The sequence below is a fragment of the Apodemus sylvaticus genome, chromosome 5, assembly GCF_947179515.1.
Source record: "Apodemus sylvaticus chromosome 5, mApoSyl1.1, whole genome shotgun sequence".
NCBI classification, from domain to species: domain Eukaryota; kingdom Metazoa; phylum Chordata; class Mammalia; order Rodentia; family Muridae; genus Apodemus; species Apodemus sylvaticus.
This window is the reverse complement of record NC_067476.1, coordinates 101,212,250-101,239,267: the sequence shown is the minus strand read 5'-3', so window position 1 is coordinate 101,239,267 and position 27,018 is coordinate 101,212,250. Positions and strand designations below refer to the sequence as shown.

General features: G+C 42.9%; 1 protein-coding gene across 2 annotated transcripts in view; it reads right to left on the bottom strand.

Annotated features, from left to right (window-relative positions):
• Window positions 1-24,789, bottom strand: part of Bub1b (BUB1 mitotic checkpoint serine/threonine kinase B) — a 53,263-nt gene extending 28,474 nt beyond the window's left edge. Inside the window, exons 1-9 of one of the 2 annotated variants that reach the window (XM_052183226.1) lie at window positions 24,554-24,789; window positions 22,713-22,859; window positions 16,738-16,797; window positions 15,622-15,766; window positions 9,980-10,176; window positions 7,046-7,218; window positions 4,764-4,978; window positions 4,374-4,465; window positions 2,048-2,277 (exon numbers count right to left, since the gene is read on the bottom strand). In XM_052183226.1, coding sequence (XP_052039186.1) covers window positions 2,048-2,277; window positions 4,374-4,465; window positions 4,764-4,978; window positions 7,046-7,218; window positions 9,980-10,176; window positions 15,622-15,766; window positions 16,738-16,797; window positions 22,713-22,859; window positions 24,554-24,567 — 1,273 coding nt within the window. In that variant the 5' untranslated portion in view covers window positions 24,568-24,789. The remainder of the gene's footprint in view (window positions 1-2,047; window positions 2,278-4,373; window positions 4,466-4,763; window positions 4,979-7,045; window positions 7,219-9,979; window positions 10,177-15,621; window positions 15,767-16,737; window positions 16,798-22,712; window positions 22,860-24,553) is intronic. The other variant, XM_052183227.1, reaches the window with a different exon arrangement.
• Window positions 24,790-27,018: the final 2,229 nt, after the last annotated feature.

Below are 27,018 nucleotides of genomic sequence, written 5' to 3'. Positions count from 1 at the left end.
TTTTTTTGTTTTTTGTTTTTTTGTTTTTTGTTTTTTGTTTTTTGGATTTGGTTTTTTCGAGACAGGATTTCTCTGTATAGCTCTGGCTGTCCTGGAACTCACTGTAGACCAGGCTGGCCTCAAACTCAGAAATCTGCCTGCCTCTGCCTCCCAGCACTTTTTAAGAATTATTAATGCCTTGGCCATGGTATCTCTTTACAGAAATAGAACAGTAACTAAGAGAGAATGCAAACTCTGAACCCCTACAACACACACATACGTAAGAAGAATAAGAGAGGGGCAGGAAGATGGCTCAGTGGATAAAAGCCCTTGCCACTCCAAGATGCAGTCCTAACAACCTAAGTTGTCTCCAGAACCACCTCACAGGGAGAGACACCACCACAGTAATGGCTTCTGCCCTGCCTGCCAGCGCAGGGTAAGGGGTCTGTTATTGTCGTTTGCTTTTTTAAAGACTAGGAGGTTTGCTCTTTGTGGAAGCAGATTGATGAGCTAATGGCTGAGAAACCATGAGGATAATAAAGCACTTCAAAACAAGGGGAATCCATTGTTGGTTATGACAACAGTACAGGGAAAAGGCTGAGGGAAGGAGCACAGTCCGGACAAACAGCTGAGGGAGACAGAATGGACTCTAGAACTAACTGAGAAGCAGAAACAGTATTCACAGAAGGAAAGACAGGGAGGAAGCGGGCAGAGATGGCAGATCTGTCAGTGATGAGAAATGAGATGTTTCAGGTCTTTCAATGAATGATGGAAAAAAAACAGAGCTTTAGATTCAAGACTTGAAAATTGAAAAATTGAGACAAAATTCAATTTATCTACCCAAATCCCATTAAATCTCAGCACAGAGATTTCTGTGAATAAACTTTGTTTCACCTTACTTCTATATAGTAGGTATGAACTGGAAATTTTACTTAGAAAACTATTTGTATTGGCTTTGTAAGTTTAGGGGTATTTCCTGTGCCAGAGACTACTGCTCACAGGTCTACAAACACACACACTTACCACTGAGCTTCACTCCAGCTTAGTGTCTATTTCTTCCCAGAAGTCCCACCTTCTTCTTTCTGCCTTTGCTTTTGATTGGCAGGTGATGCTTTTACACAGAATGTAAAAGATTATCTCTACCCTTTATGTGCACGGGTTTTTGCCTGCATATGACTGCGAACTACTGTGTACTTAATACCACAGAGGCCAGAGAAGGATGCTGGGTGTGAACCTGGGTCCTCTGTAAGAGCAGCTAATGCTCCTGACTGCTGAGCCATCTCTCCAGGCCTCCAGGTCCTGATTTCAAAAGGCAGTAGTCAGTCTGTGTAGCAGTACACACCTCTAATTCCAGCACTTGGGAGGCTGAGACCAGCCCGGTATACATAGTGAGATGAGACTCTGTCTCAAACAAACAAACAAAGCCTCACTCAGCTGGCCCCTCACTTTACAACCACGCCCTCTTCCCTCATAGGCAACAAGGCCCAGTTTTCAGTACAGTATTTGAAATGTATTTTAGCCTCTTGTTCTAACGCCCTCAAGTCTCCAGCATTCCCTCTCCTGTGTATCAGTCCATCCTGCGTCGTCAGCTGCCTAACACCAGAACACAGAGCTCCAGGACAAGAACTGCTTTCTGTTCCCCCCAATTTACAAATCTTCCCTTAATTTCAGAATGAGATAATGACTTGAAAAGTAATAGAAATAAATATTCTAGGTGACTGAGCTGTGACTGAATATGATAATACACATAAGCTGCTAGAGCAGCTGATGAAGTGTGAGCAGCAGCAGCCAGGAGGTTCTGGAGGAGGAGTGCGCCTGGAGCCTGCCCGCCCGCCTCTGTTGTGAGGTGGGCAGACGCTCCTGTAGCAGACCACCTCTGCGCTTACTCTTGAGCAACAGGCTGGTTTCTCAATAAGAACGTTGTATGGGAAGTAGCAAAAACCACTCAGCATACCTGTATATATACACGCGTGCGCGTGCGGGGAAAGGAGACGCTACACAAGCATAGAAACACCGGCACGGAAGGTACAAGTATGGAAGGCTCTCTCAGCCCCGCAGTCTCCCATACCTTCCCTTCGCTCCTTCAGCTTCTTCCGGAACACTTCGGCTCGGATCTCCTCAAAGGAGAACTCCGCGACTCCTGCGTAGATCTTCTCCTTACAGTACATCATCTTCTCCTCCTTCTCCTCACAGCCTTGCTGATGACTCTGAACTCTCTGCAAGGGGTCTCCGTCCTCTCTCCCTGGCTTTCTGGTGCTGAGAACATGGTTGATACTAGGTTCAATTTTACATGGTGTCCTAAGGAAGGGAGACAATTATCACTCAATCAAGTCAAGGTGCATTACTTCTGATTTATTTTGTACAAACAGATGGACAATACCAGTGGCAGGACTATGTGTGATTTGTTTCCCAAACAAAAACAAGCAAAGTGAGATTTTAAAATAACTCAGAAGCATCACAGCAATTGTGTTCTAGAGCTCAGTGGTAAAGCGTTTGCTTACATCAAGGCACAGAGTTTGGTCCCCAACACTAGGGCGGCAGGTGTGAGTTCTGAGGACCACCCTTGCTTCGAAGATAATTAGTAGTAAGTTAGGGTCATCCAGACCACATACCAAAACTTCTTCAGCCTGAGCCAAAACAAACCTTTCCTGTTTAGGAGTTGGATGTTTCAGGCATTTGTGACAGTGACTGGAAGCTGCTTACCAGTTAGGTTGGAGAATTCCAGCAAAGAATGAATGATTCAACATGAAGCACAACTATAAATCACTAAGAAAAACCACCTGACTGGGCATGGGTGCTTGAGTATAATCCCAGCGTTTGAGTTATCTCTGTTCTCCACATGTGTGCTATAGCATTCTCATCCACACACCCCATCTACACAACCCCCATACACACACACACACACACACACACACCCATACACATATACCACACACACATACTATACACACACACACCCACACACACCCCATACATACAAACACCCCACACACACATGCACACACACCCCATACACACACATATACCATACACACACCATACACACACCACACACACACCACACACACACACCACACATACCCCATACACACACACACATACCACATACACTCCATACACACACACACCACATACACCCCATACACACACACATACCATATACAAACCCCATACACATACACACCCCATACACACCACACACACATACACCATATATATACACACACACACACACACACACATACACACACATATACATATATACATACATACATACCATACACACACACCATATACCCACACCCACTAAAATTTTTCAAAAGAGAGCCAGAGTGGTCTAACATGCCTAGAATCCCAGCATTAGGGAGGCAAAGGCAGGTGGATCTCGGTGAGCTCAAGGCTAGTTTGGTCTACAAAGTGAGTTCCGGGACAGCCATTGTGTATAGTGTAACCTGTCTCAAACAAACAAATAAATAAGTTTAAATTTAAAAATGAAATTGACATAAAGCTTAATTCTATAAAGGTTCTGATGGCTTCCCGTGTTTTACGCTTAGACAGAATTTTACTCAAAATTGTACTCAATTTGCATTCCTATAGTACCTATCATATAGTGTGAGTTATAAATTAGCTATAAAGCTAAAAGTATATTTATTATATTATGTGCCTTTAATCCCAGCACTCGGGAGGCAGAGACATAGGAATCTCTGAATTCAAGGCTAGCATGGTCTAAACAGTATCTTTGTCTTAAAAAAAATTAAAATGCACATATTAGCTATAAGGAAATTCTTATATTGAAACAGAATTGAACCTAGTATTAGAACTCACAATCTTTAAAGATTAAAGCTTGAGGTGATTATCATTTTGCCTAATTTTTCTTATAACAAAAATATTAGGGGCTGAAGAGTTGGTTCAGCAGTTGAGAGCTCTTGTTCCTTGAGAGGACCCACACTAAATCCCCAGCACTCACATGGTAGCTCACAACCGTTTGTAAATCTAGTCCCAGAGAATTCAATGCTCTCTTCTGACCACTTTGGATACCAGACATACATGTGAGCACATACCTGCATTCATGCAGGCAAAACGCTCTTACACATTATTTAATCTAGGAAAAAAAAATGTTTTTAAAGTGTTAAGGATTATGAAGGAGAAAAGAGACACCCAGAAGAGAAAACCGGGGTAAGGCAAAAACTCCACTATCTGATTATTGTCAGAAACAAAGCAGCATTTCTTACGTGGATCACAAGAGGACCATAATCCCGATTATTAAGTTCACTAGCATAGACAACCAATACAAAGGAGACACGGGTATCTCTGCTGTCACTCCCACTAAGAGATGCCCTGAGACTCACAGGCATCCTTAGTGGCCCCTCTGCACAGGATCTGGAAGCACTCACATTACTGTCTGCTGGGCGCTCTCTTCCACATACGGAGTAAAGTTGGGACGCACACTGGGTACAGACATCACAGAGGCTGGATTGCCATGAGGCTAAGAATGGAGAAAAAATTAAAACTTATGTAGACAATCTCTAGATATTCTAGGTAGGAGTTAAGCAATGTTAAAACACAGCCAGTCAGGGCTGCACAAGTATAATGCTAGCACAAGGAGAGCTGAGGCGGGAGCATGGAGAGTTGAAAGCCAACCTGGGCTTCATGGCAAGGTCAAGGTTAGACTAAGCGAAATAATGACAGCCCGTCTCAAACACACAAAGCGAGCAACTCAAATGGGAACCAACCAAAAGACCAACCAAGACTTCATTAGATTGGCAAACACCATGCGTCCTCACCCTCCGTTCCACGGGCCTGGCTGTGTTCCAGGGGCCTGGCTGAAGCTCGTTCTCCTTGGCCCTAGGCACAGGGGGTGCCATCCATGGCTGGGCTACAGGCTTAGATGACTCCGGTCTAGACGCGACATCAGCATTTTCATCAAAAACAGTGATCCTCCGATTACTGTGCACTGGCTGAGGAACTGTATTTAGGAATCCTCTGCTCTGACCTGAAACTAGGAGAGAAAGGTGACAATGACAAAATCATGTCAAAGCTTTAATTATTAACTTAGATGCAATATAAGATACTCACATTCTGCTCCAAATTAAGAGGGATACTTCCACAAAATGAGATTTAAAAGGCCCTTTTTAAAACCTAAGTTATTACGGTGAAGAGGTAGCTCTGCAGCTAGGAGCACACACTGCTCTGCAGGGCCTGAGCTGAGCTCCTTGCACCCACACTGGGTGGCTCCTAACTCCTGGAATCTGAGAAGCCCTCTGGCCTCCAAGGGCACCTGCACTCACATGCACACACCTATACACAGACCCACAAACATACAATCACTAAAAAAATACACAAATCTTAGTAAAAAATAGTAATAAAGTCTCAATGATTCAACCAGTAACATTTTTATACATTTTCTTTACTCTCCCCTTTGTCCTAACACTTCAGTCTTTTAAGATTCATCTTTACTATTTCTAATTATGTGTAAGGGTGTGTCTGCATATGAGAATATGCATATGAGCATGGGTGCCCATGGAGTCAGAGGTATGGGTCCCCTGTAGCTGGAGTTACACGTGGCTGGCCTGATATGGGTGCGGAGAACACCACTCAGGTCTGCAAGAAAACAAGTGCTCTTAACCTCTGAGCCTTTTCTAATCGCTGAGCCTTCTCTCCTACCAGTACTTCAGATTTGTCTTTGTTTTTGAGAAAGAGTTTTGCTCTATAGTGATGGCTGGCTTGGAGCTCACTAGGTACACTTAGGCTATCTTCAAATTCAGATCTGTCTGCCTCTGTTTCCCAAGCACTATATGAAAGCAGTCCACTACTACACATGACCAACATCTTCTCTTTGTTCTCTCTTTGCTTGTAACTTAAGTCTTACAACCTCTTTCAGACATCACCGTAACACTGCCTACTGTTGTTATGTCCTTTGGTTGGCTAATTTTTCAGGTGCTTTTTTGGTTTTGTTTTGTTTTGTTTTTTGAGACAGAGTTTCTCTGTGTAGCCCTGGCTGCCCTGGAACTTACTCTATAGACCAGACTGGCCTTGAACTCAAGGGATCCATCCACCTGCCTCTGCCTCCTGAGTGCTGGATCAACAGCATGTACCACTATACCCAGCACACTGTCTAGTTTTATCAGAAACTAACCTAAGTATTTTTCAGTTTTTTATTTTATCTTAATTGAAATAACAGAGGTGAACTTGAACACAAACTCCAGCCCTAGCCCGCTTACCTGGGTACCTTCTGTTGTGAGACAATTATTCCAACCTTACTGTGCTCTCATCATGGGCTGGCCTCAGAGTGCACACTCCCTACACCCCAATGGTAGGCTCTCCAATCCACATTCTGACTGCTGCTAAGATACCAGGATACGGGTAAGGGAAACCAGCCTGGTTAACATGTCTGATTTTCATACACTCAGGTAGCAAAAAAAAAAAAAAAAGCTGATTCTCTTCCGTACTTTCTGGACAATTTTGCTGTGACCCTAGAACACTTTTAAAAACAGTCACTGCTAATTAAAAAGGGGGTGGAAAGTTTATGCCAGGTGTGGGGCACTGCCAATAATCCTAGCACTTGGACACGGAAGCAGAAGAATCCTGAGTTCAAGGCCAGACTCCAACATACAGCAAGTTTGAAGCCAACTTGAACGATATGAAACCCTGACTCAATAAAAGAGAAAAATGTACATTGACTATCTTTGGGTGTACAAAAAGAGTATCCATTTCTGGTACAAACAGCTGAAAATGCATTACCTAAATCCTCTAAGGAATTAGTACACTCAGGCTTTATTTAGACAATACCTAATATATTATTACACATCTTTTAACTACATTTAAAAACGTCCGATCTCAAGTATCAGCCTCGTTCAGTCACAAATAAAGACTACACCTTTGGCCTTCCTGCCCCCGATGCTATTAGCTCGATTTTAGCTTTTCCTTTTGCTACCTAGTATTCAGGAAATTAGGGCAGCATCCATCCACACATGTATTTATGCGTATTTATATGCTGCTTCCTACAGAATTTGCCACCACAAGAGACTATAGGCTCTCCAAAATACGATTCAACAAGCTTGCCCACCCTTGAGAGCCCCTCCGACACGGTTGATGGGCACTCTAGCCGTCTTCTTCCCTCTGCTCCTCAGCTCAGCTAGCGTGCTTCTTTGCCGTTCAGAAGACCCCACGACCTCCTCCTCCTCCTCCTCATTCCCAAGGGCCAAGAGAGCTTGTCGGGACGCTCGGGCCTGGAACTGTCTAAAGCAAGACAAAGGACAGTCAGCTTTGAAGAGAAACGACCAGTTATCACCAGGCTTTACATTTCTTATTGTTAATGCTAACAATAAGAACAAATAGAAGGAAAAAAAGTAGAATATTGCAAGGAAACTTAATTCTCTAGGAATCAGGAGGCAAGCTTATGACAGAAGGACATCCTGACTACAGTCCCTTTAAAATTTACCAGTGAGCAATTGAAGATACTCTTAAAAATCATCACCAGGGTGATCTGAGGACAAGCTAAGACTAGGAACTTGATGAAATTCACAGTTTCTCAACAATTTTTTATTATACATCTGAAAATAAAGTGTGCAGAGATGTGTCAAGAGTAAATGAGTACCCAGACACCCTTCACCCTAGCCAATCAATTGTTAGAATCCTGCCGCATCTACCCTTCCCCAACATACAGATTTTTTCTTACCCAAATAAAATGAGTTAACATACAACATGACCTCTTATTTTAGCACAGCTGGCAGAAACGTGAAAAGTAAACTTCTATGCTGTTGCTGCTACAATTTTTTTTTTTTTTTTTTTTTTTGGTTTTTTGGATTTGGTTTTGTTGAGACAGGGTTTCTCTGTGTAGCCCTGGCTGTCTTGGAACTCACTCTGTAGACCAGGCTGGCCTCGAATTCCGAAATCCGCCTGCCTCTGCCTCCCAGAGTGCTGGGATTACAGGCGTGCACCACCACCGCCTGGCTACAATTTTTAAGTATTAGAAAAAACAAAGAATAGATTGTCTGGGCAGTTAAGAGCACTGACTGCTTCCAGAGGTCCTGAGTTCAATTCCCAGTAACCATCTGTAATGGAATCCAACGCCCTCTTCTGGTATGTCTGAAGACAGCAACAGTGTAACAGTGTACTCACATATAAAATAAATTAACTATTTAGAAAAAAAAAGATTATAAGAGTTAAGTAGGGCACATCACACTCACCTCTGTCTCTCTTTCCCAACCACTTAAATTTAAAGCTCTAGACACATAAAAAGACAAAGCCATGACTCTGGCAGATCAACAAAAGCAACTGAGCTGTAGGACTGGTGCGCACATCGGCCATGAGCTACAGAGGGGAGGAGCATCCACCCTGTGTCCTGCTTTGACCTCCTGGGCTAGGAATTTGGGAAACCTTCAACTCCTTGAGAAACCCTATCTTTCTGGCCAACGGAGTACGAATGGGATTCTGAGGGCCAAAACTATTAGAAGAATACGGGAGTGCAATATGCTTAAGACAAGAACTCTTACCTCCCTCCCTCCTCTCAGCTCACTACCGAGCTATGAACATAGAAAGGCTTTGAGAACTGAACTATGACACAATCCCCTGCCCAAGTCTCCACAAACCGAGCAGTACATGTAGGAGACAAATGGAAGCAGCATCCCAAAGGGCTTAAAGCTCAACCATAGATCAACCATTGCCGTGGGGTGAGAAAGAATTTGGGACATCTGGAATTTGGTTACGAGACAACATCACTCACATTCCAGAGATGAGGATCTAGCACACTATCAGAATGAATGCCCTGTATGTCATTCATAAGCCCCTGTCACACATTAAAAAAAAAAGGTGACTAATTCTCAAAGGAAAATACAAGTACTAAATACTAATACCAAGATTATTCAGACATCAATGAGATTTTATTTGTTTGTTTGGTTTTTTGGATTTGGTTTTTTTCAAGACAGTGTTACTCTGTATAGCCCTGGCTGTCCTGGAACTCACTCTGTAGACCAGGCTGGCCTTGCACTCAGAAATCCGCCTGCCTCTGCCTCCCAGAGTGCTGGGATTACAGGCGTGCGCCACTACCGCCAGGCCGAGATTTTAAAATAGCTATTATAACTATGATTCATCAGATTAAAAAAACTTCTTTTAATTTTTATGTGTTTGGTGTTTTGCCTGCATGTATTTCTGTGTGCCATATGTGTGCCTGGTGCCTGTGGAAGCCAGAAGAGGGCATCGGATCCTCTGATCATCTAGAATAAAGCCGCCATGTTGGTGACAGTAGACTAGACAGAAACAACACAAAAAGCTTAATTCATACAATAGAGCTTTTCAAAATTGAAAATTTTTATTCTATAAGATAGTTAAAAGAATAATGAATGAAGCCATGATTCCATCTCCCAACACTATAATTTTTTAAAATAAAAACTACTTAATCCAGGAGAAATAGACTTACAAATCATATATATGTTTGTAATATACATATATTATATTATGTAATATATATTATATTATATAGGGTTTGTATTATTTCTTTTGTTTGTTTTGAGATAGGGTTTCCCTAGCTATCCCAAAACTCATTTTGTATACCAGGGTGGCCACAAACTCACAGATGGATTTGCCTCTGCCTCCCAAGTGCTGGGATTAAAGGTCACGCCTTACTTATAAGAATTCTTAAAAGCACAATTAGTTAAAAGAACTAAACTCAAAACGTTACATACTGGCTATTCTGTAACATCCTGGGAAATCAAAACTATAGAACTGAAGGACAGGTGGGTGTTTGTGAAGGTGAGGGAAAGAATGTGTATTAACTATAATACCACATATAATATATATAATATATAGAATAACATGATCGGATTTGTATATGGGGAATGGAGTCATCCCATCCTTGAGAGTAGAAACACATGTAAGCACACCTAAATGGATCTGACAGTATGACAAAAAAGTCTTTAAAAGCTGAAGCAATTAATTTAATATAACGCAGTGCTCTTTGATGTTTAAGTAAGCATTCCAACAGGCTGGAGAAGCAGATTACCTGTGCTGGGACTGCAGTCTGTCCAGGGGCTCAGCCTTGCGTTCAATCCCTTCCTGGAATACTACATCTGCTTTCTTGAAATTTTCTCTAGCTTCGTATTCTTCAGCCCATGAAATATAGAACTGGGCAAGGGAAACGCCAATTCCTTGGCTTTGTAAATAGCTGTACATATCCAAAGGCTCACTGCACAAATGTCCCTGCAATATATTAAAAATTTTAACAGTTAACCAATTTCCTTTCGTTTATCAAATATGTGCTAAACAACCATGGGGAAGCTACATGCAATACCTGTGTTGAAGAATATGTATAAAATACACTTGGGATCAGGACCCAAGAAAGAGAAGAGATCAACTTGCAAACAGGCAAGGGATCAGAAGGCTTCAAACAGGAGGTGACATGGGACTTAGCCTGGACAGGAACTGCACTCTCATCAGCTACAGAAGGGAAGGGAAGAACATTCTCCTTACCTGTCAAAGTCTACCAAGGCAGGGCGAGGGGGAACCCAGAGCAAAATGCTGTCACAGGTCTTAAATGGTAAACTAATTGGTTTTGTTTCAATATGACAGTAAATACATTCTGGACTGACAGAGTTAAAAGCAAAAGCAAGATTTGGTCAAGTCTGTCTATATTTAAGAAAATTTGTAAGATCAGGTATAGAATTTTTATGTAGAATTGTTGTTGTTTTGAGACAGGGTTTCTCTATGTAGCCCTGGCTGTCCTAGAATTTACTCTGAATACATAGGCTGGCCTGGACCTCAGAGGTTCACCTACCTCTGACCAACTGAGTGCTGGGATTAAAGGTATGCCACCACTACCTAGTAAAAACATTTTAAAGGAAAAAAAAAAAGAAAAAGAAAAATCATATGTTTGACATATTTCTACATTCCTTGGCCATAAAAAAATTTCATTTCACTGTATTTTCCTTTTATATAAATTGCATTTGTTTGTTTATGGAGGCATGGTCTTGCTCAGAGTCCGGGCTGACCAAGACTCACTATGTAGACTAGGATGGCCTTCAAGATGTGGTGATTCTCTAGCTTTTGCCTCTCAGGTGCTTGTACTACACAGAGCCTCCATACTTGGCCCCAAATTTTTATTGAGCAATAATCCAATGTTACTCAACACATGATAAAGTCAATAGTTAGAATAAGTAGCAAATTTGCACTCGGAAAACCAGTAAGCCTACACATTTGTATTATTATGACTGCTATCACAAAGTACAATTCAGCCACTCACTCCACTGAACTACTGGAAAACCATCTAAATCAGACAGTAAGCCTGCATGTCAGAGCATTACAGAACACTGTTGAGAGCCAGGTCTTGTTGAAAACAGACACTGCAGGAAGGTTAAGGAAGGAGTGTTTGGGGATCAACACCTAGGAACAGAACAGGAGGACAGGTACAAATACCAGTAGGTTTTAATGTAGACTCGCCTAGGAGAATTAGAACTCTTCAATAGGGAAAAATCCCAAAAAGCACCCTATATTATCACAATTAAAAGTATGAGTACAGATATGTTTGGCTACTGCACAAACCTGACAGCCCAAGTAGCCACAGCAATTACAACATGCATCATTTTTCCATGCTATTCTGACTATTTGCAATTATTTTGTGTGTCTGTGTCTGTCTGTCTCTGGGTGAGTTGGGTGTGTGCTGGTGTAGCAGTGTGTATAGGTGCATATGGGAGACCAGAGATACGCCTTTCTCCTTAACTATCATACTGTTTGAAACAAGGTCTCTCACTCAACCTGGAGTTCCCTAATTCTGCGAGGTCAGTTGGCCTTCAACTGCAGGAACACACTGCACTAGGATTATAGCATGGGTGGCGGGGGTGGGGGTGGGTAGGGGTGGGGGTGGGGGTGGGTAGGGGTGGGGGTGGGGGCGGCGCAGGACCCAGGTCCTTCCGCTTACACAGCAAGCATCTTACCAACTAAGCCATCTTCCCAGCCTTCTAGGAGTTTAAAGAACAAATGTAAAATGCAAGAAGAGATTTCTTAACAAATTATTTATAAGTGGGCAAAATTAGAAGTTGTTTAAATAGAGAAAACTTGGTTAACAAATGAGAGAATGTCAATTAGCTATAATGTTATGCATCCGTTTAAAAGTAACTGAAGCAGGCTGAAGGAGGTGGTTCACAGAGGTAGAGATACACAGTAACACACAGGAAACAAGCAAACCCCTAGAGTTCAAATTATGCTAAAAGTAGTAAGTTGCTTTCTAAGAAGATTATATAAATTTAAAATGCTAAAATGTACTAAGTCACACTTTGCTCTCCTGTTTATCTGCTCCAGCAACACTAGATCAGCCCTTATATGTGTTCCTATATCTTCCCTGCAACAATTTAAGATATGTAGCCTTCTCTGAATGACTTTGCTACTCAACTCAATGGCCTCAAGCCTGTCTTCTCTAATAAGACAGTCTCCACAAAGGGAGAAACCATTGCTACCTACAAATTATCCCTGTCTCTAACCAGGGTTTTATATGACTAGCCTGGAATAAATGAAATAGTCCATTTGATAAATGTGAACTGAATCAAACATGCCATCAAAACATCTTTAATCTTATTTTATAGTGGCTTTTGGAGATAAGAGTCATGCCATATAGCTCTGGCTGGCTTGGAATTCCCTATTAGACCAGACTAGCCTCAAACTTGGGAGGATCCTATTGTTTCTAATTTCAAAGTAGTGTGACTACAGACTTGTGCTACTGTGTTCAGCTTCCATTTGTATTTTTAACAAAAAACATTTTTACTTCATAGTTTAGGTTTTGCAGTTGTGGTGGTTTGTATATGCTTGGTCCAGGAAGTGGCACTATTAGAAGGTGTGGTCCTGTTGGAATAGGTTTGTCACTGTGTCACTGTGGCCTTGGGCTTAAGACTCTCAACCAACTGCCTGGAAGTCAGTCTTTCACTAGCAGCCTTCAGATGAAGATATAGAACCCTCAGCTCCTCCAGTGCCGTGCCTGCCTGGATGCTGCCATGCTTCTGCCTTGATGATAATGGACTGAACCTCTGAACCTGTAAGCCAGACCCAATTAAATGTTGTCTTTATAAGACTTGCCTTGGTCATGGTGTTTCTTCACGGCAGTAAAACCCTAACTCTAAGACAGCAGTAATTCAGGAAATACTGTTTTGTTGTGGGTTTTTTACCTACCTAAATTAGTAATATTTTTAATACTCAGTATAATTAATAATTACTCTGAGTGTAATGTCAGTTTAAGATCCAATCTTTGGTTGTCACCACACAGATAAAGCTTAACAATTCAATATATGTGGCTTTCTAAGTGACCTTTGCTCTTGCATATTACATAGCCAGTAAAGGCCAAATTACTCAGTGTAGAATAGGAATACTTAAGACATAACGCAAACAAAAAGACAATATGGCTAGACAGACTCAAAAGTTAAATGAAACATTTTTGGCAACTTCTAAGTAATCAAACTAGTTTTACCTCTTTAACTGAAAATACCGATTTTCTAGTAAAAAATTTTCTCTTAGCTAGATTATAGGAATCACTTATAAAACAATTCTGACTAGAAAAATCTTTTCATAAAGAAAAGAAAGGTATAGTGTGAGGAATCCCTCAGTTACACCGTTGACTACCCTCCCAAAGAAAGAAAAGGCAAAATCACTTACCACATGCCTTGTTGCTCCACATACACAGTTCAGTGACTACCAATAACTCCACAGCCGAGCATTTGGTTCAGGTGGTTGTCTAGACTACAGCTTCAGATTATCTGTGAGGATACTCTCCTCCTGCCCTGCCCTCTCTCGTGTGTGTGTGTGTGTGTGTGTGTGTGTGTGTGTTCCACTTCACTGTGGACTGATATTTTTCCCCACAACTGGGTTTGACCCTAGCCGCTCACACACATACACACAGCTCGCTCGCGCGCACGCGCACACACACACACATGCAGGCACATACACACAAATATTACACAGGACAGAATGAAGGACAACTATCTTCATAGCTTCAGAGCTAGCAAATCATTGTAACATTCTCTGAGAACAATCCTTTGCTATAAATACAGTCTTGTAATTAGTATCTCTCAGGTGAATTCTAACTTGTCACTAGAATGTCAAAACATGCCAACATCCCACAGAGATTAGAATCACATGACTTCTTATATGTGGAATTTAGCATTATTATTATTTTAGTTTTGCTATGTAGTCCAGGATGGCCAAGAACTCACTTTAAAGCCCAAACTAGCCTAAACTCAAGATCTTCCTGCTAAGAAAAAGTTATGAGCTACAACACCTGATTCGTCTGACGTTTGATAAGTTCTCAAGAATATATTTCAGCTCTAAATTTTGTCAGTTTTAAATATCAGTATTTTATTATGTAATGTGATTGCTAACAATTCTAAACACCCTTCCTTTTTAAAATTTCTTTTAAGGTAAATGCAAGAAAATTAATGTCTAAGAGACCTTAGGATTATTTTATGACATAAATACTGTCATGGGAGAAACTCAGGCACATTCTAGATATAAAGGCAGAACATGTCAAGAGGCAGACAATTTTAGATATAGTGATATCCTAGGAGAAAGATGCCCAAAGACCAATAAAACTAAAATATAACCTTCTACCATAGTGATTCTCTCGAGGACAAAGAGGAATTCTAGCCTCACAAGGAAGCTTGTCCTGTGTGTTCTTCCTCTAAGACAGTTACATGGTTCAACTATGCTTGCAACTAACAGAAAAAAAAAAAAACAACCTATATTCATTTTTTTAAAAGAATCTACAGACTTTATGATCAATCTTATAGCACAAAGCCTCAGGATGTTATGTTCTTTTTAACAAAATCTCAAAAAGTTAGTTTTTTTCAATAAAGACTCTGGATCCAGATGCTAGGGTTAATGCCTACTAGCTTAGAGAGGCAGAGAAAGCACCAGTTGACCTTCCTACACAGCCAGCTTCCCAAAAGGAAAAGGCAGCTCTCCTGCTCCACACCAGTCTCAACCCCTTCAAGCGGGATGGCCCTCCCTTCTACTTCCTGTCTCAACCCCTTCAAGAGGGATGGCCCTCCCTTCTACTTCCTGTCTCAACCCCTTCAAGCGGGATGGCCCTCCCTTCTACTTCCTGTCTCAACCCCTTCAAGCTGGATGGCCCACCCTTCTACTTCCTGTCTCAACCCCTTCAAGCTGGATGGCCCTCCCTTCTACTTCCCATGCATCTTTCTCCTCCCTCCTGACTCCTTCCCTCTATCATTTTTCTATGTTCACTCTGTCAACTGCTTGCTCCTCCTCTTGACTTACAGTTGACTTTATTTAATTCAGTTTTCAATAAAGAGAAAGTTCTTGGATTAAAGGTGTGTTAAGTCACACCACAACTAGAAACAGGTTTTTCCGGTACACAATCTCACAGTGTAAATAATTATCCTACACCATTCTTGGATTAGTGTGTGCCAGGGCTAAGCCACACAACTAGAAACAGTTTTTCCTAGTAAATAACAATCTCAGGGTTTACAGTGTGATCAAATAAATATCCTGCAACAATGTTATAATTAAAACTTTAAGTCAAAGCAACTCAATAGATCCAAATACTTATTAAACATTACTGGCTAATTGGCTCCACTTTTGCCTTTTAATTAGATACCTCTACAGGAAAACTGTCAATTTACTATTCCGAGTTCAGATGACACTCACCAATTTGAGCCAGAGACTGAGAAACCGGGGATCATTATAATAGCGCTTCTCCCCTTGGAGTGCCTCTATAGCTCTCTCTAGTAATGTTGACAGGTTACTCTCCTTCCCGCCTTGAGGGAAGTTCTGTTCTGTCCAATTAATATACCTGAATGAGAGGAGAAGGAAAGAACATATTTTACATTGATGTACACTTTTGCTTTGATTCTAAGGCTCATTTTGAATGGTTTTTGGTTATATATATATTTTACTTTTGTTGTTAAGTCTCACCATATAGCCCTGGCTGGCCTGTACTCAAACATGTGGACCAGGATGGACTCAACTCAAAAGGATTCGCCTGCCTTTGCTTTCTGAATGCTTAGATTAAAGGCATGTCCCACCACACGCAACCTATTCTGGATTTACTTATTTTATTATGTGAGTGTGTGTAATATACTGCATTGCGAAGTGCCATTAGAGGCCAGAAGAGGGCATCAGATCCCTCAGGATGGAGTTCTATAGGTCTGTAAACTGCCATAGGACAGCTGGGAACACAACCCAATCCTCTGAAAGATCAGCCAGTGCTTTTAACAGATGAGCAACTGTTCAAGCCCTCTATTCTGGATTTCTTTATAAAGATTTATTCATTTGTTTTATGTATATGAGTACACTGTGGCTGTCTTCAGACACAGACACACCAGAAGAGGGCATTGGATCTGGGATTGAACTCAGGATCTCTGGAAGAGCAGTCAGTGCTCTTAACCACTGAGCCATCTCTCCAGCCCCATCTACTCTGGATTTTTAAGCAAAAATATTTAACATATTCAAAGTATGTTTCTTTAGAAGTTCTCAACAGCATGTTCCAAGCCTCTGTCTCTCAGGCTTTCTTGAAGCATGTGTAACAAATACTCTAAGGAAAGAGGTAGTAACCTCTTGCTGTGTCATGCTCCAGCCTTAAACACCTCAGGGAAGCTCACAGCCCTGCACAACAAACCTTAGAAAACCACCATGGATGTTCTGGAATGTTCTGCCAAACAGCACTGTCTGCTCCATCCACCACACCATATCCCTCTGAGAAATGAGGCCAACAACACTTATCTGTGAATGTCTCTGTTGTTCTTTCCATATAAACATCCTCACCTGTCCCAAACATCCAGAGGGTCATTTCCAGAGTAAAAGCGGATTTCAGATTCAAATGCCCTGGAATTGAAACGGAGCATGTTAGCACATGCAGTTCTGACCGCCCCAGGAAACGGGTTTCCTTTCCATTTCTATTCACTTCTCAAGGAGTTCACAGTGATCTAAGTAACTAGACTAGATTTTGAGAATTTGTTAAATAGAAAAAGAATAGACTGGGTTTAACTCAGTGGTACAGTGCTCAAGACCTAGTAGATTCAGAAGTCAGCTTTTTAAAAAAAGGATAAAAATCACACCAAACCAATTTTGGAGTATTGTTTTGGATAGAGAGATGACTCAGCAGTTGAGAGTGCTGTCTCAGTTACTTTTCTGATGCTGTGCTAAGACACCATGCCCAGGGTAACTGACAGAAGAGTTTATTGGGGCCAACAGTTCAGAGGCTTAGAGTCCATGACCGCCATGCAGGGAGCATGGCAGCAGGCACAGCTAGAGCCAAACTGAAAACTCATGGTGTTGATCTACAAGCACCAGGCAGACAGGGCCAATTGGGCCTGGTGTGGGCTTTTGAAACCACAAAGGCCACCCCAAGTGACATTCCTCCTCCAACTAGGACACAGCTCCTAATCCTTCCCAAACCAGTCTCCCAACTGGAGACCAGGTCTGTTCTGCTTGCTCTTACAGACTGCCCAAGTTTGACTACAAGCACCCACACCAGGTGCTCTTAATACCTACACCTCTATTTATGTATATGAGTGTCTGGTTACATGTATGTGTGTATGCTACATGTATGCAGTGCCCAAGGAGGCAGGAAAAAATAAGAGAGAAGTATACTTGGCTGTGAGCTGCCCTGAGTGGCTGGGAACCAAATTTGAATCCAGTGCAAATGCAGTTAAGTACTCTTAACCATCTCTGCAGCCCCAGCCTTCCAAAAATAAAATCTTTCAAAAAACAAACAAACAGCAGAGCACCCAAGTTCAGTTCTCAGTACCCACATCGGGTGGATGACAATCACCTAGAACTCTAGGTGACAGGGATCTGACGGCCTCTGGCCTTAGCAAGCACATGCATCCACATGCACATACCCAAATACACATACATGGTAATTTTAAATAATAAAAATAAATCTTAATTGCTGGAATGCACTGTGTGAAGGTGTTGTGGATGGGCCTGGTGTTGTTCTTGTGAACCAATCCCCTAATGAATAATGGAGTCAGCACTGGGTGGGTAGGCAAGGCTTCTGGTTGGACGGAAGGAGAGAGGAAGCAGGAGTTACTTCCTTTTGGAACTGGGACAGCAGAGGGGTAAGATGTAGCCATTAAAGTTTCCCAATATCATGGTGGATCCACAAGGATTCACCACCAGAGGGTTCAGATTTCAGTAAGGCTTACAAGATTAAGTTTTAGTTGTTGCACCCAGAGATTGAGTTACCATTGCTTCTGAACTAAGTTTGTTGCATTTTCCTTCACACAGCTGCTTGTTTGGGTTCAAGAGAGAAAGGTACTGTGGCCAAACATGGGTTTGCCTGAGGTGCTCCACAAAGGCTGTGGGGGATTTGAAGTGTGAGATTGGCGTGGTAGCGACTCGCCTGTGGGAACCTAGCAAGCTGGATGGAGAGTTTGTGGAGTTCAGAGTCAGAATCTCCACAAGATAAAAACAGGTCAACCAATGTATGGCGGGCCAGGGTGCCGGGGCAGAGGCACAAGTGCGGGAATGAGCCGGTTCTACTTTTTTAATATTTCACTCAACAAGCAGGTTGTCTTTGTACTATTCAGTTGTTAATTCTGTACTGACAGAAAACTAAAATACTGGCTGGATTTCGATACTGTCATTCTCATGGGTCATCACAGGCCTCAGTATTTTGTAAATACCTTCCTCACTCTTTCTTGATTGGCTTAATAAAGAGCTGACAGCCAATAGCTAAGTAGGGAGGGCGGAGCTTGCAGGCACACAGGGCCTCTAGAAGATTGTGAGACAGGTAAGATTTGCCAGTGGAGGAGAAATTAGAATAGTCAGGTTAACTAAGCTAGATGAGCTAGCCTAAGCTAAAACAAAAGAGAGCTAGCCTAAGCTATAATAAAAACTCACGAGTCTGTGTCACTATTAATCTACTGGTGGGTCCAATAAAGTCCAGCAATGTTAAATACACAAAAAGGATAGGTAAGATTCTGAGCCGTATGGTGGTGCAGGCCTCCTCTAATGCCAGAACCCAAAGCAGAGGTAGGGAGATCTCTCTGAGTTTGAGGACAGTGAGTTGCAGGCTGGCCAGGGCTCTACATAAAAGCTTATTAAAAATAAACAAAACTCAGCTCGACACTCATTAGCTCAGACAGTGGACAGCTACTTCTCTGTTTTCTGGTTCTTCACCTATAAAATGTGGATCATAATATTACTCATCAGGTTTGTTTTTGTTTTGGAGGAAGGGTTTTTCTTAGTAGACCAGGCTGGCCTCAAAAAAAAAAAAAAAAAAAAAAAAAAAATCACAGAAATCTGCCTGTCTCTGCCTCCCGAGTGCTGGGATTAAAGGAATGCACCAGCACTTGGGTAAAGATTTATTTTTAACAGTGCTTGTCTGTGTGGGTGCGTGCACACAGGGGCCCGTGAGGGTCAGAGGGGGGAATGTGTAGCAGCTTTGGTTAGAGAAGCTTCTTTTCGAAGTGGGGGACAGTGAAGGCAGAGACTCAAAATTGTCAAAGCACGAGAAGAGGCAACTGTTGGGTGAACGGCTCTAAATGGCACATCTGTACCACCCGGTCCAAGGCTCAGGGACCATCGAAGAGGAGAAAGAGGAAGAGAAGAATGGAGAAAAGCATCAGGAAACGATATGTCCTGGATACAACCTGGCTGTTCCCCACCCACTCCCAGCAGCTGTGGTTACATGCACAGAGCTGAACAAGAAAGGGTGAATGGCCAGACAGAGGGCTCGGTGAGCAATGGTCCTCACTGCCAGGCCTGAGGACATGAGTGGGAGCCAGAACCCGCACGGTAGGAGAGAACCGATTCCCGGAAGTTGTTCTCTGAAATAAATAAACTACAACCAAGATCAGGCCCAGTGACATTCATCTATGGATGGGGACAGGCTTATGAGGCTGTGCCCCTCCCTGAGGTGCTACCAGCAGTCACTTTTTTCAAATTATAGTCACTATTGGTTACCCATGGTCAAGTACCCCATGATTCATGAAAGCAGCCCTAGTTCAACTCAGTGGGTCACATACACAACCTACACAACCCTACAAATCAACAAAAAAGACATGAAAATAGGAATAAAGAAGAGTTGGGCAGGAATCAGAGGGGAATAAGAGGGTAAAGTGGAGGGTGTGAAAATTACCAAGATAATTATTTAAACATATGAAAATGTCAAGTAATAAAAAATATAAATAATAAGTATTGTAAAGAAAACTTTAATTTGGGTGTAATGGCGGGCGCAAGCCTTTACTCCCATCTCTCTTTTTGAGTTTTAGACCATCTTGGTCTACAGAGCAAGCTCCAGGACAGCCAAGGCTACAGAGAAGAAAAAATAAACTGCCCCCAAAAACCAAAACCAATCACCAACAAACCGGGCTTTAACCAAAACAGGGCAACAACCAAAAACAAAAAGGGCTTTAAAAAGCCCTTAAAAATAGTAATAACAAAATAGCCAAAGTGTCATATGCCTAATTGTAATTGTTGCACAAGAGAGGCTGAAAGTTCAAGGCCAGGCTGGCTATCACAGTGAGTTCAAGGACAGCCTAGGATACTTGGGGAAGTCCAGTCCAAAAACAATAGATAAACAAATAAAACCGTTTCTTATACAAAAGAATTATACCTCTAATAAAAAAGGCCAAGTATACACATAAGAAAAGAAAATCAATACAAAACAGGCCTGGCCCTTGCCAGGAACAGATAGTACAGGTTTTAAGAAGCCAACATGGAAGTAGAAACAGGGAAGCAATCCTAATACATTAAAGAAAAGAGGACCTTTTCTAGTAGATCACCTGCCTTTAAGGTCCTGGGTTTAAGCTACTCTATGACCCAGCAATTCCATTCCAAGGGTGGTAGTGGGAATTATGTCCACAAAAACCCTTGTCAAATATGTACTGGCTTGATTTTCAAAGAACAAAAGACCGAAGCGAATGTCCAGCAACTGGTGAGTGGTGAAGAGGGCTCAGCTGTGAAAGGGATGCCGGCACCTGAGAAGTACTCAACACTTCGCTGAATGAAGAAGCCATAGAACTCTATTTATAGAACATTCTACAATAAATTGGGCATGGTGACAGACCCAGGCCCCGCAAGTCCATGACCTGGGAGACTGCAAGAGGTGACTCACAAGTTGAGGTCAGCCTAGGCTATAGAGCAAGACCCTATCACAAACAACAACAAAACTCCAAAGTAACTTATCTTGACAGAATTCTATCTAGTCAGCAGGTGCTTCATGAAGAGAGCAGAGGACTGAAGAAGAGAAAGAGGGAACTTCCTAAAATAAGGTCTTATGACGAGATGCACTCACTGTCTTCCAGCACACTCAAAGATCTGAGCACGCACTGTATCCAAATTATACTCAAATTTCCAGCACTATGCGAATAGCCCAGTGGTAAACGCATGGTTAGTATTCAGGAGGCCCTGGGGTCAATCCCGGAAAGCAGGAGAGCAGATGGCCCAAGGGTTACAAGAACACTCTGTTCTTGCAGAGGACATGGCGCTGGACATGCTTTAACTCCAGCTCCGGGAGATCAAAGCCCTTTGTGACCTCCTTGAGAACTTGTACTCACACATACACACATACATATAATTGAAAATAAGTAATTTTAAAAAGGGGGGGGAAAGGGATGAGAGCAATGAATAAGAGTCATTCAGATGAGTTTTTGTAACATTAACCAACATAGGGAACTAGAAAAAGGAAGGTCATTTCGGAATGAAGAGGGCTGTTCTCTGACAACAGAATTACATCCAGATAAACCTGTCATCACTGAAATCAGCCTAGGTGAAAAAGCATTAACTACATCTACCCTACCAGGTGCCACAACTTAGCAACACAACACACTGCACATGGCTCAGCCTCAGAGACTCAGGGTCACCCGGACTAGGGCTCTCCGCAGCTGCCCAGCATCTGAGGCAGCCCTCCTGCATATCCCTTGAAAAAACCAAATTTCAAAATATGATTTCTACCAAACAAGTATAATTGCCACACTCCCAGAGCCAGACAATCCTAAGCTGAATCTTCTCAAGCTCGGGGCTGTCTACACATTACAGTAGTAGACGCTGAGAAGGCAAGAGATGGCAATGGTAGTTGTAAAAGCAAAATCAAGGCCAGAGACTGGGTTGACACATGGCAGGGGCGGACAGCAAGGAGAAGAGTCAGAGACTCCAGTACAGGACCAAGCTCCAGGCACCAGTGGAGGCACTGAGAATAAAATAAAGGCACAGTGGCACAGGGTGTCATCCCAGCACTCAGGAAGCAAAGGCAGGCAGTTCTCTGTGAGTTCAAGGCCACCCTGGAACCCTAGGCCAGTCAGGGTTACAGAAAGCCAGTCTCAAAAACAAAAATAGAATGCTACCGTCTACAGCAAAACCATAAAAACACTGTTTTCAAAGATCTAATTCAATGAGTATGATAACACTTTACATTTTAGCCTGGAATAAATACTATCTCACGCGATTGAAAGTTTGCAGTCAGAAAACTGGGAGAACAGATTCCCATACTATCACTGAAGAATATTCCTTAGGGCGGTGGTTTTCAACATGTGGGCTGCAACTCCTTTGGGAGTCAAAGCACCTTTTCACAGGGTTGCATATCTATATATCAGATACATGACATTAGTAAAATTACAGTTTTGAAGTAGCAAAGTATTTTATGGTTGGGGGTTACCACAACATGAGGAACTGTATTAAAGGGTCCCAGCACCGGGAAGGGTGACAGCCACTGCCTTAAGGTCTTCTTCACCCCCATACTGTCTATCACACCTTGGACTCACAAGCTGCACACAAACCGTCCCACCACATACCGTTTCTGCTGCTGCAGAGTAGCGTTGCAGGCTGAATCCTGCTGTGCCAACGCTCCCTGAAGTGTGGACATGCTCCGCCCATGCCGTAAGGGCTGTACGTTTTCTTTACTCAGCTCCCACTCAGTTCCCTCCAGGCACATGGCTTCGCTATGAAGAAGGAAACAGAAATGAAGCCAACGCCAACACTGTGACAGCACAACACTGTGACACCATCTTCAGAGAGGAGATTCCTGTGATCTCCGGGGTTGGATGCAGCTGGGAGCAGTCGTATTCTTGTCAGCGTCTGAGCCTATGACATGCTCTCCAAGTTTATGCTCAACAGAAGAGAGAACTTGGCAAGGGTGTTGGTGACAGTATTATATGAATAAGGTTAGAGCCAGGAAAATTTTTAAAGCCTCATAAGTTTAGCAAAGTAGGTTTTTTTTTTTTTTTGGAAAGCTAGCAGTTTTATGTCCTACATGGGTTCCAGTGACAATGAAACAGCAGCAGCAGCTTCCACTCCCATATGTACACAACTAGCTCTTTAAAAAAAAATGCATTTATACTCTCCTTGCCAACACCCCCCATCCCCACCTGTCTGTGTCTGTGTGCGAGTGTGCACGTGTCTACGAGTCAGACAACAACTTTGGGGAGCTGTTTCTCTCCGTCCACCATGGGTGGAGGGTGAGCAGATAGTCTTCAGTCTTGGCACCACCTCTATCCAGAGCCGTCTCACCTGCGCATGACTAGATCCTTCTAGTTTTGACCCAAGTACCATCTCATCAGTGAGGACTCTGCTCCTGCTCAAATCTCCCTCTGACTGTCCCCACCCCCATACCCAAGCCTATTTGCAAGGCAATGAATCTAAGGCCTTGTGTTCCTTGAGCAAGTGCCCTTCCAGAGTTACAAGTCCTAACCTTGCTGAAACCGCACAAATTCCACCTCAAACGCTGCCTGTCTTCTCTTTACACTTTTTAATACTAATCCTATCTGATTTAAATGTGTCTTACTGCCCCGCCCACCCCCCACCCCATTCATTCCACCCCAGAACTTAAGCTTCACAAAGGTTGGGATTTTGTATCTTTTACTATTCGAATTGGTGCGCAAATGGTAGTCAATAAATTCTCTTCCATGAGTGGCAGCTTATGAAAGGACAATGACCCAGTTATTATGAGTTCTATAGCCAGGAGGTGGTGGCGCACGCCTGTAATCCCTGCACTCTGGGAGGCAGAGGCAGGTGGATTTCTGAGTTCGAGGGCAGCCTGGCCTACAGAGTGAGTTCCAGGACAGCCAGGGCTATACAGAGAAACCCTGTCTCGAAAAAACCAAATCCAAAAAACAAATAAACAAGAGTTCGAGGCCAGCCTGGTCTACAGAGTGAGTTCCAGGTCAGCCAGGGCTACACAGAGAAACTCTATCTCGAAAAAAGAAAAACAAAAAAACAAAAAACAAAAAACAAACAAACAAAAAAACCCAAAAAACCCTGTTCTATATTTTTTAGATGAGGAAAAGCTACAGGTGTCCGGCTCTTTAGATCCCTGTGCTACTAGCAAAATGAGAACACCTATTAGTTGAAAGCAGGTACTTTAAAAATTCTCCCAGAAATCCATAAAACAGTACTACTATCTGCGTGACCCCACTCCCCATATAAACATGTTCAAGGTCAAATAAAAACAGCTGAAGAGAATTTCAGACCCTGCTCACAAGACAAATTCCAAAAATCTCCCGGTTTTGCCGCTTGGCTGGATGCAGTACTCCACGCCGTCGGGAAGGGGGTTTGGGAAGACCTATTCTTTGCCAACCTCCGCGATCCTCCCTCGCCAGCCGAGTACCCACCCAGCTGCGACAACTTGGCTCTTTACCTCGCCTCCGCCATCCTGCATTCCCAGTTTTTGCTCTCGCCCTTCCGCAGACCTTTTTCCTCGGAGTGCCAACCGTCTGAGCTTCCCTCAATCTTCAGCTGGCTCTGGAGCTGCGAAGACCGTCACCTCGTGATCATAAACAAGACCACGCACCCGATTCCTTCTCAAAACAGCCCCCTCACGCCTCACCTGCCCCCGAGGCCGCCAAGTTTCAAATTTAACGTCTGTTGACGCAGACGTAGCCTCGCCTCTCCCCCAAAGCATTCTGGGGATTGTAGTCTATCCCGGATTTAAGCCAGCGCTGCGCGATGCATAATGGGAGTTGTAGTTTCAGGGTGCTGGAACCAATGATTGTCCAAGCACTGCAGCATGCTCAGGCACTTCTGGTTTGCTCTGTGTTTCCTCTCTAAGGCAAGTCTTCTAACCTAGGGAGGGACACCTTAATAACAAGAGGTTCTTTGATGTTTTCAGTTTCATAACATGTCTTTGAGTGCATGTGCCTGGCTTTGCTCTTCTGGGTTTCTCAGAACCGTTAACTGTGCTCCCCTAGGTCTTATTGTCTGCGCCATAGGTCTTACACCTGTCCAGGGATCCTTAGGCCACTCTCACCCAGCTGTTTCCTGTGGAAAGATTGTGTTCTCATTTTTATCTTTTAGCACTGCACTTCCTTTCCCCCTGCAAGCCCTTTCACCTCTACAACTTCTCAACTTCGACAAACTTCCTTTAAACTCTCTTGGAAGTGTACTATTTGTTCTCTCAAGCAGCCTAGCCCGATGTCCTGTAAACTACGATACTTGCTTGTGTCACTGGGGCTAAAGGTCACAGGCTTGGTGGTATAGGCCTATATCTCAGCTATTCTGGAGACTGAGATATGAGGATCAAGAGTTCAAGACCATCCAGGGCAACTTAGTGGGCCCTTACCTCACAATAAAAAGTTTGCTTTTGTTTTTTGTTTGGTTTAGTTTAATTTGATTTTTTTTTCTTTTCTTTTCTTTTCTTTTTTCAAAACAAGGGTTCTCTGTGTAGCCTTGGTTGTCCTAGAACTTGCTCTGTAGACCGGGCTATAAAAGTAACTTTTATTCTCCTGTTGTAATTGTCTGGGAGGCTTACTGCCTCCATCTGCTAAACTAGACCCAGTCCTAGAAACTTTTAGCTACCATAAAATCTAATCTAAGTCAGCCTCTGAGACTTGTTGAAGAAGCTCACCTTTTCTTGTTCTTTCTGAACCCCAGCTGGCTGGTTCAACTCCGCTTCTCTCCCAGCTGACTGACTGAAACTGGCTTCTCTCCCAGTCCCTGAATTGCTCTGCTTGGCCTCAAACTAACTCTATCAATCTTTTCTATTTTCTAATTTTCTGGCTCCTTCTCATTCTCTTGCTCAGCCTGTCTTTACCTATGTCTAGCTTGCTCTCTCTTCATCTGTCTCTGTAAAACTCTCCCAGTAAAACTGCCTCCTTCCCCCTCTCTATGCCGCTCCCCCTCAGCCCTACTGCACTGCTCTCCAGGACCTCTACTGTATCCCTGTACTGCACCCTTCTGTACTGTCTGTCTCTCCCTTAAGTAGCTTCCCTTCCCTCTCTCGTCTCATTAGAGGTGTACATAGCCTATTCTATCAATTTTTTTCTTTGTTTATAGTGGGAGACAAACAACTAATTTCAGGGCATTGATACCTAGACCAGGAGCAGATAAATTAGTCATTTGAGCATATAGGAGGGGCTTCCAACTTGGCTCTGGAGTAGAAAGGGAAGCCATGGGACTTTTCTCTACAGAAGACAGTGAGCCTGAGGGAAAGAATGAGTTGGCACAATCTACTGATCAGAACAAACCAAGTTCTGAAGTGACTGAAGTGTGTCTGTGGTAGATTTCCACCTCTCTATTCACCATTATCCAGTGAGTTTCCCCACACAGCTCTCCCCTCTTGGATCTTCATGCTGCCCCATCAAAAAGGGCCAGATTATGCTCCCCTTTCTCACCTAACCATCATATAGAAAACAGGACTAAATGGTCATGAGATGCTCCTGACAGTGTTTTAAGATACCAGTACATGTTATCAGAGACTAGAGATTTAGTGTTTGGTTGTTTCTGAAATGCTGGGTTATGTGAACAGCTCCTCTGAGGACTTAATCTGTCAGATTGCATCAAGGGTCTTTAAGGGAGTCAGTATTCCTGATGAACATGTAGGAAATGTTACAACTCAATAGCTTAAAATGACACAAACTCATTGTGTTCTGGTCTGATGGATGAGAAGCTTGACCCGGGTTCTCTAGGGAATTCTGCCTTGCTTTCTAGAGCTGCTGTGGTAGAATGTGTTTCTCTTTTTGACAGTTTTTTAGAGGCTTCACTGTCACCCTTGGTTTGTGCTTCCCTTTTTATCCTCAGAGCTGTGGACAGAGCATTTCTTCAGTCAGGCCTCCAGCATTACTTGCCTTTCTCTGATCATAGTCAGGAAATTTTCTCTGTTTTTAA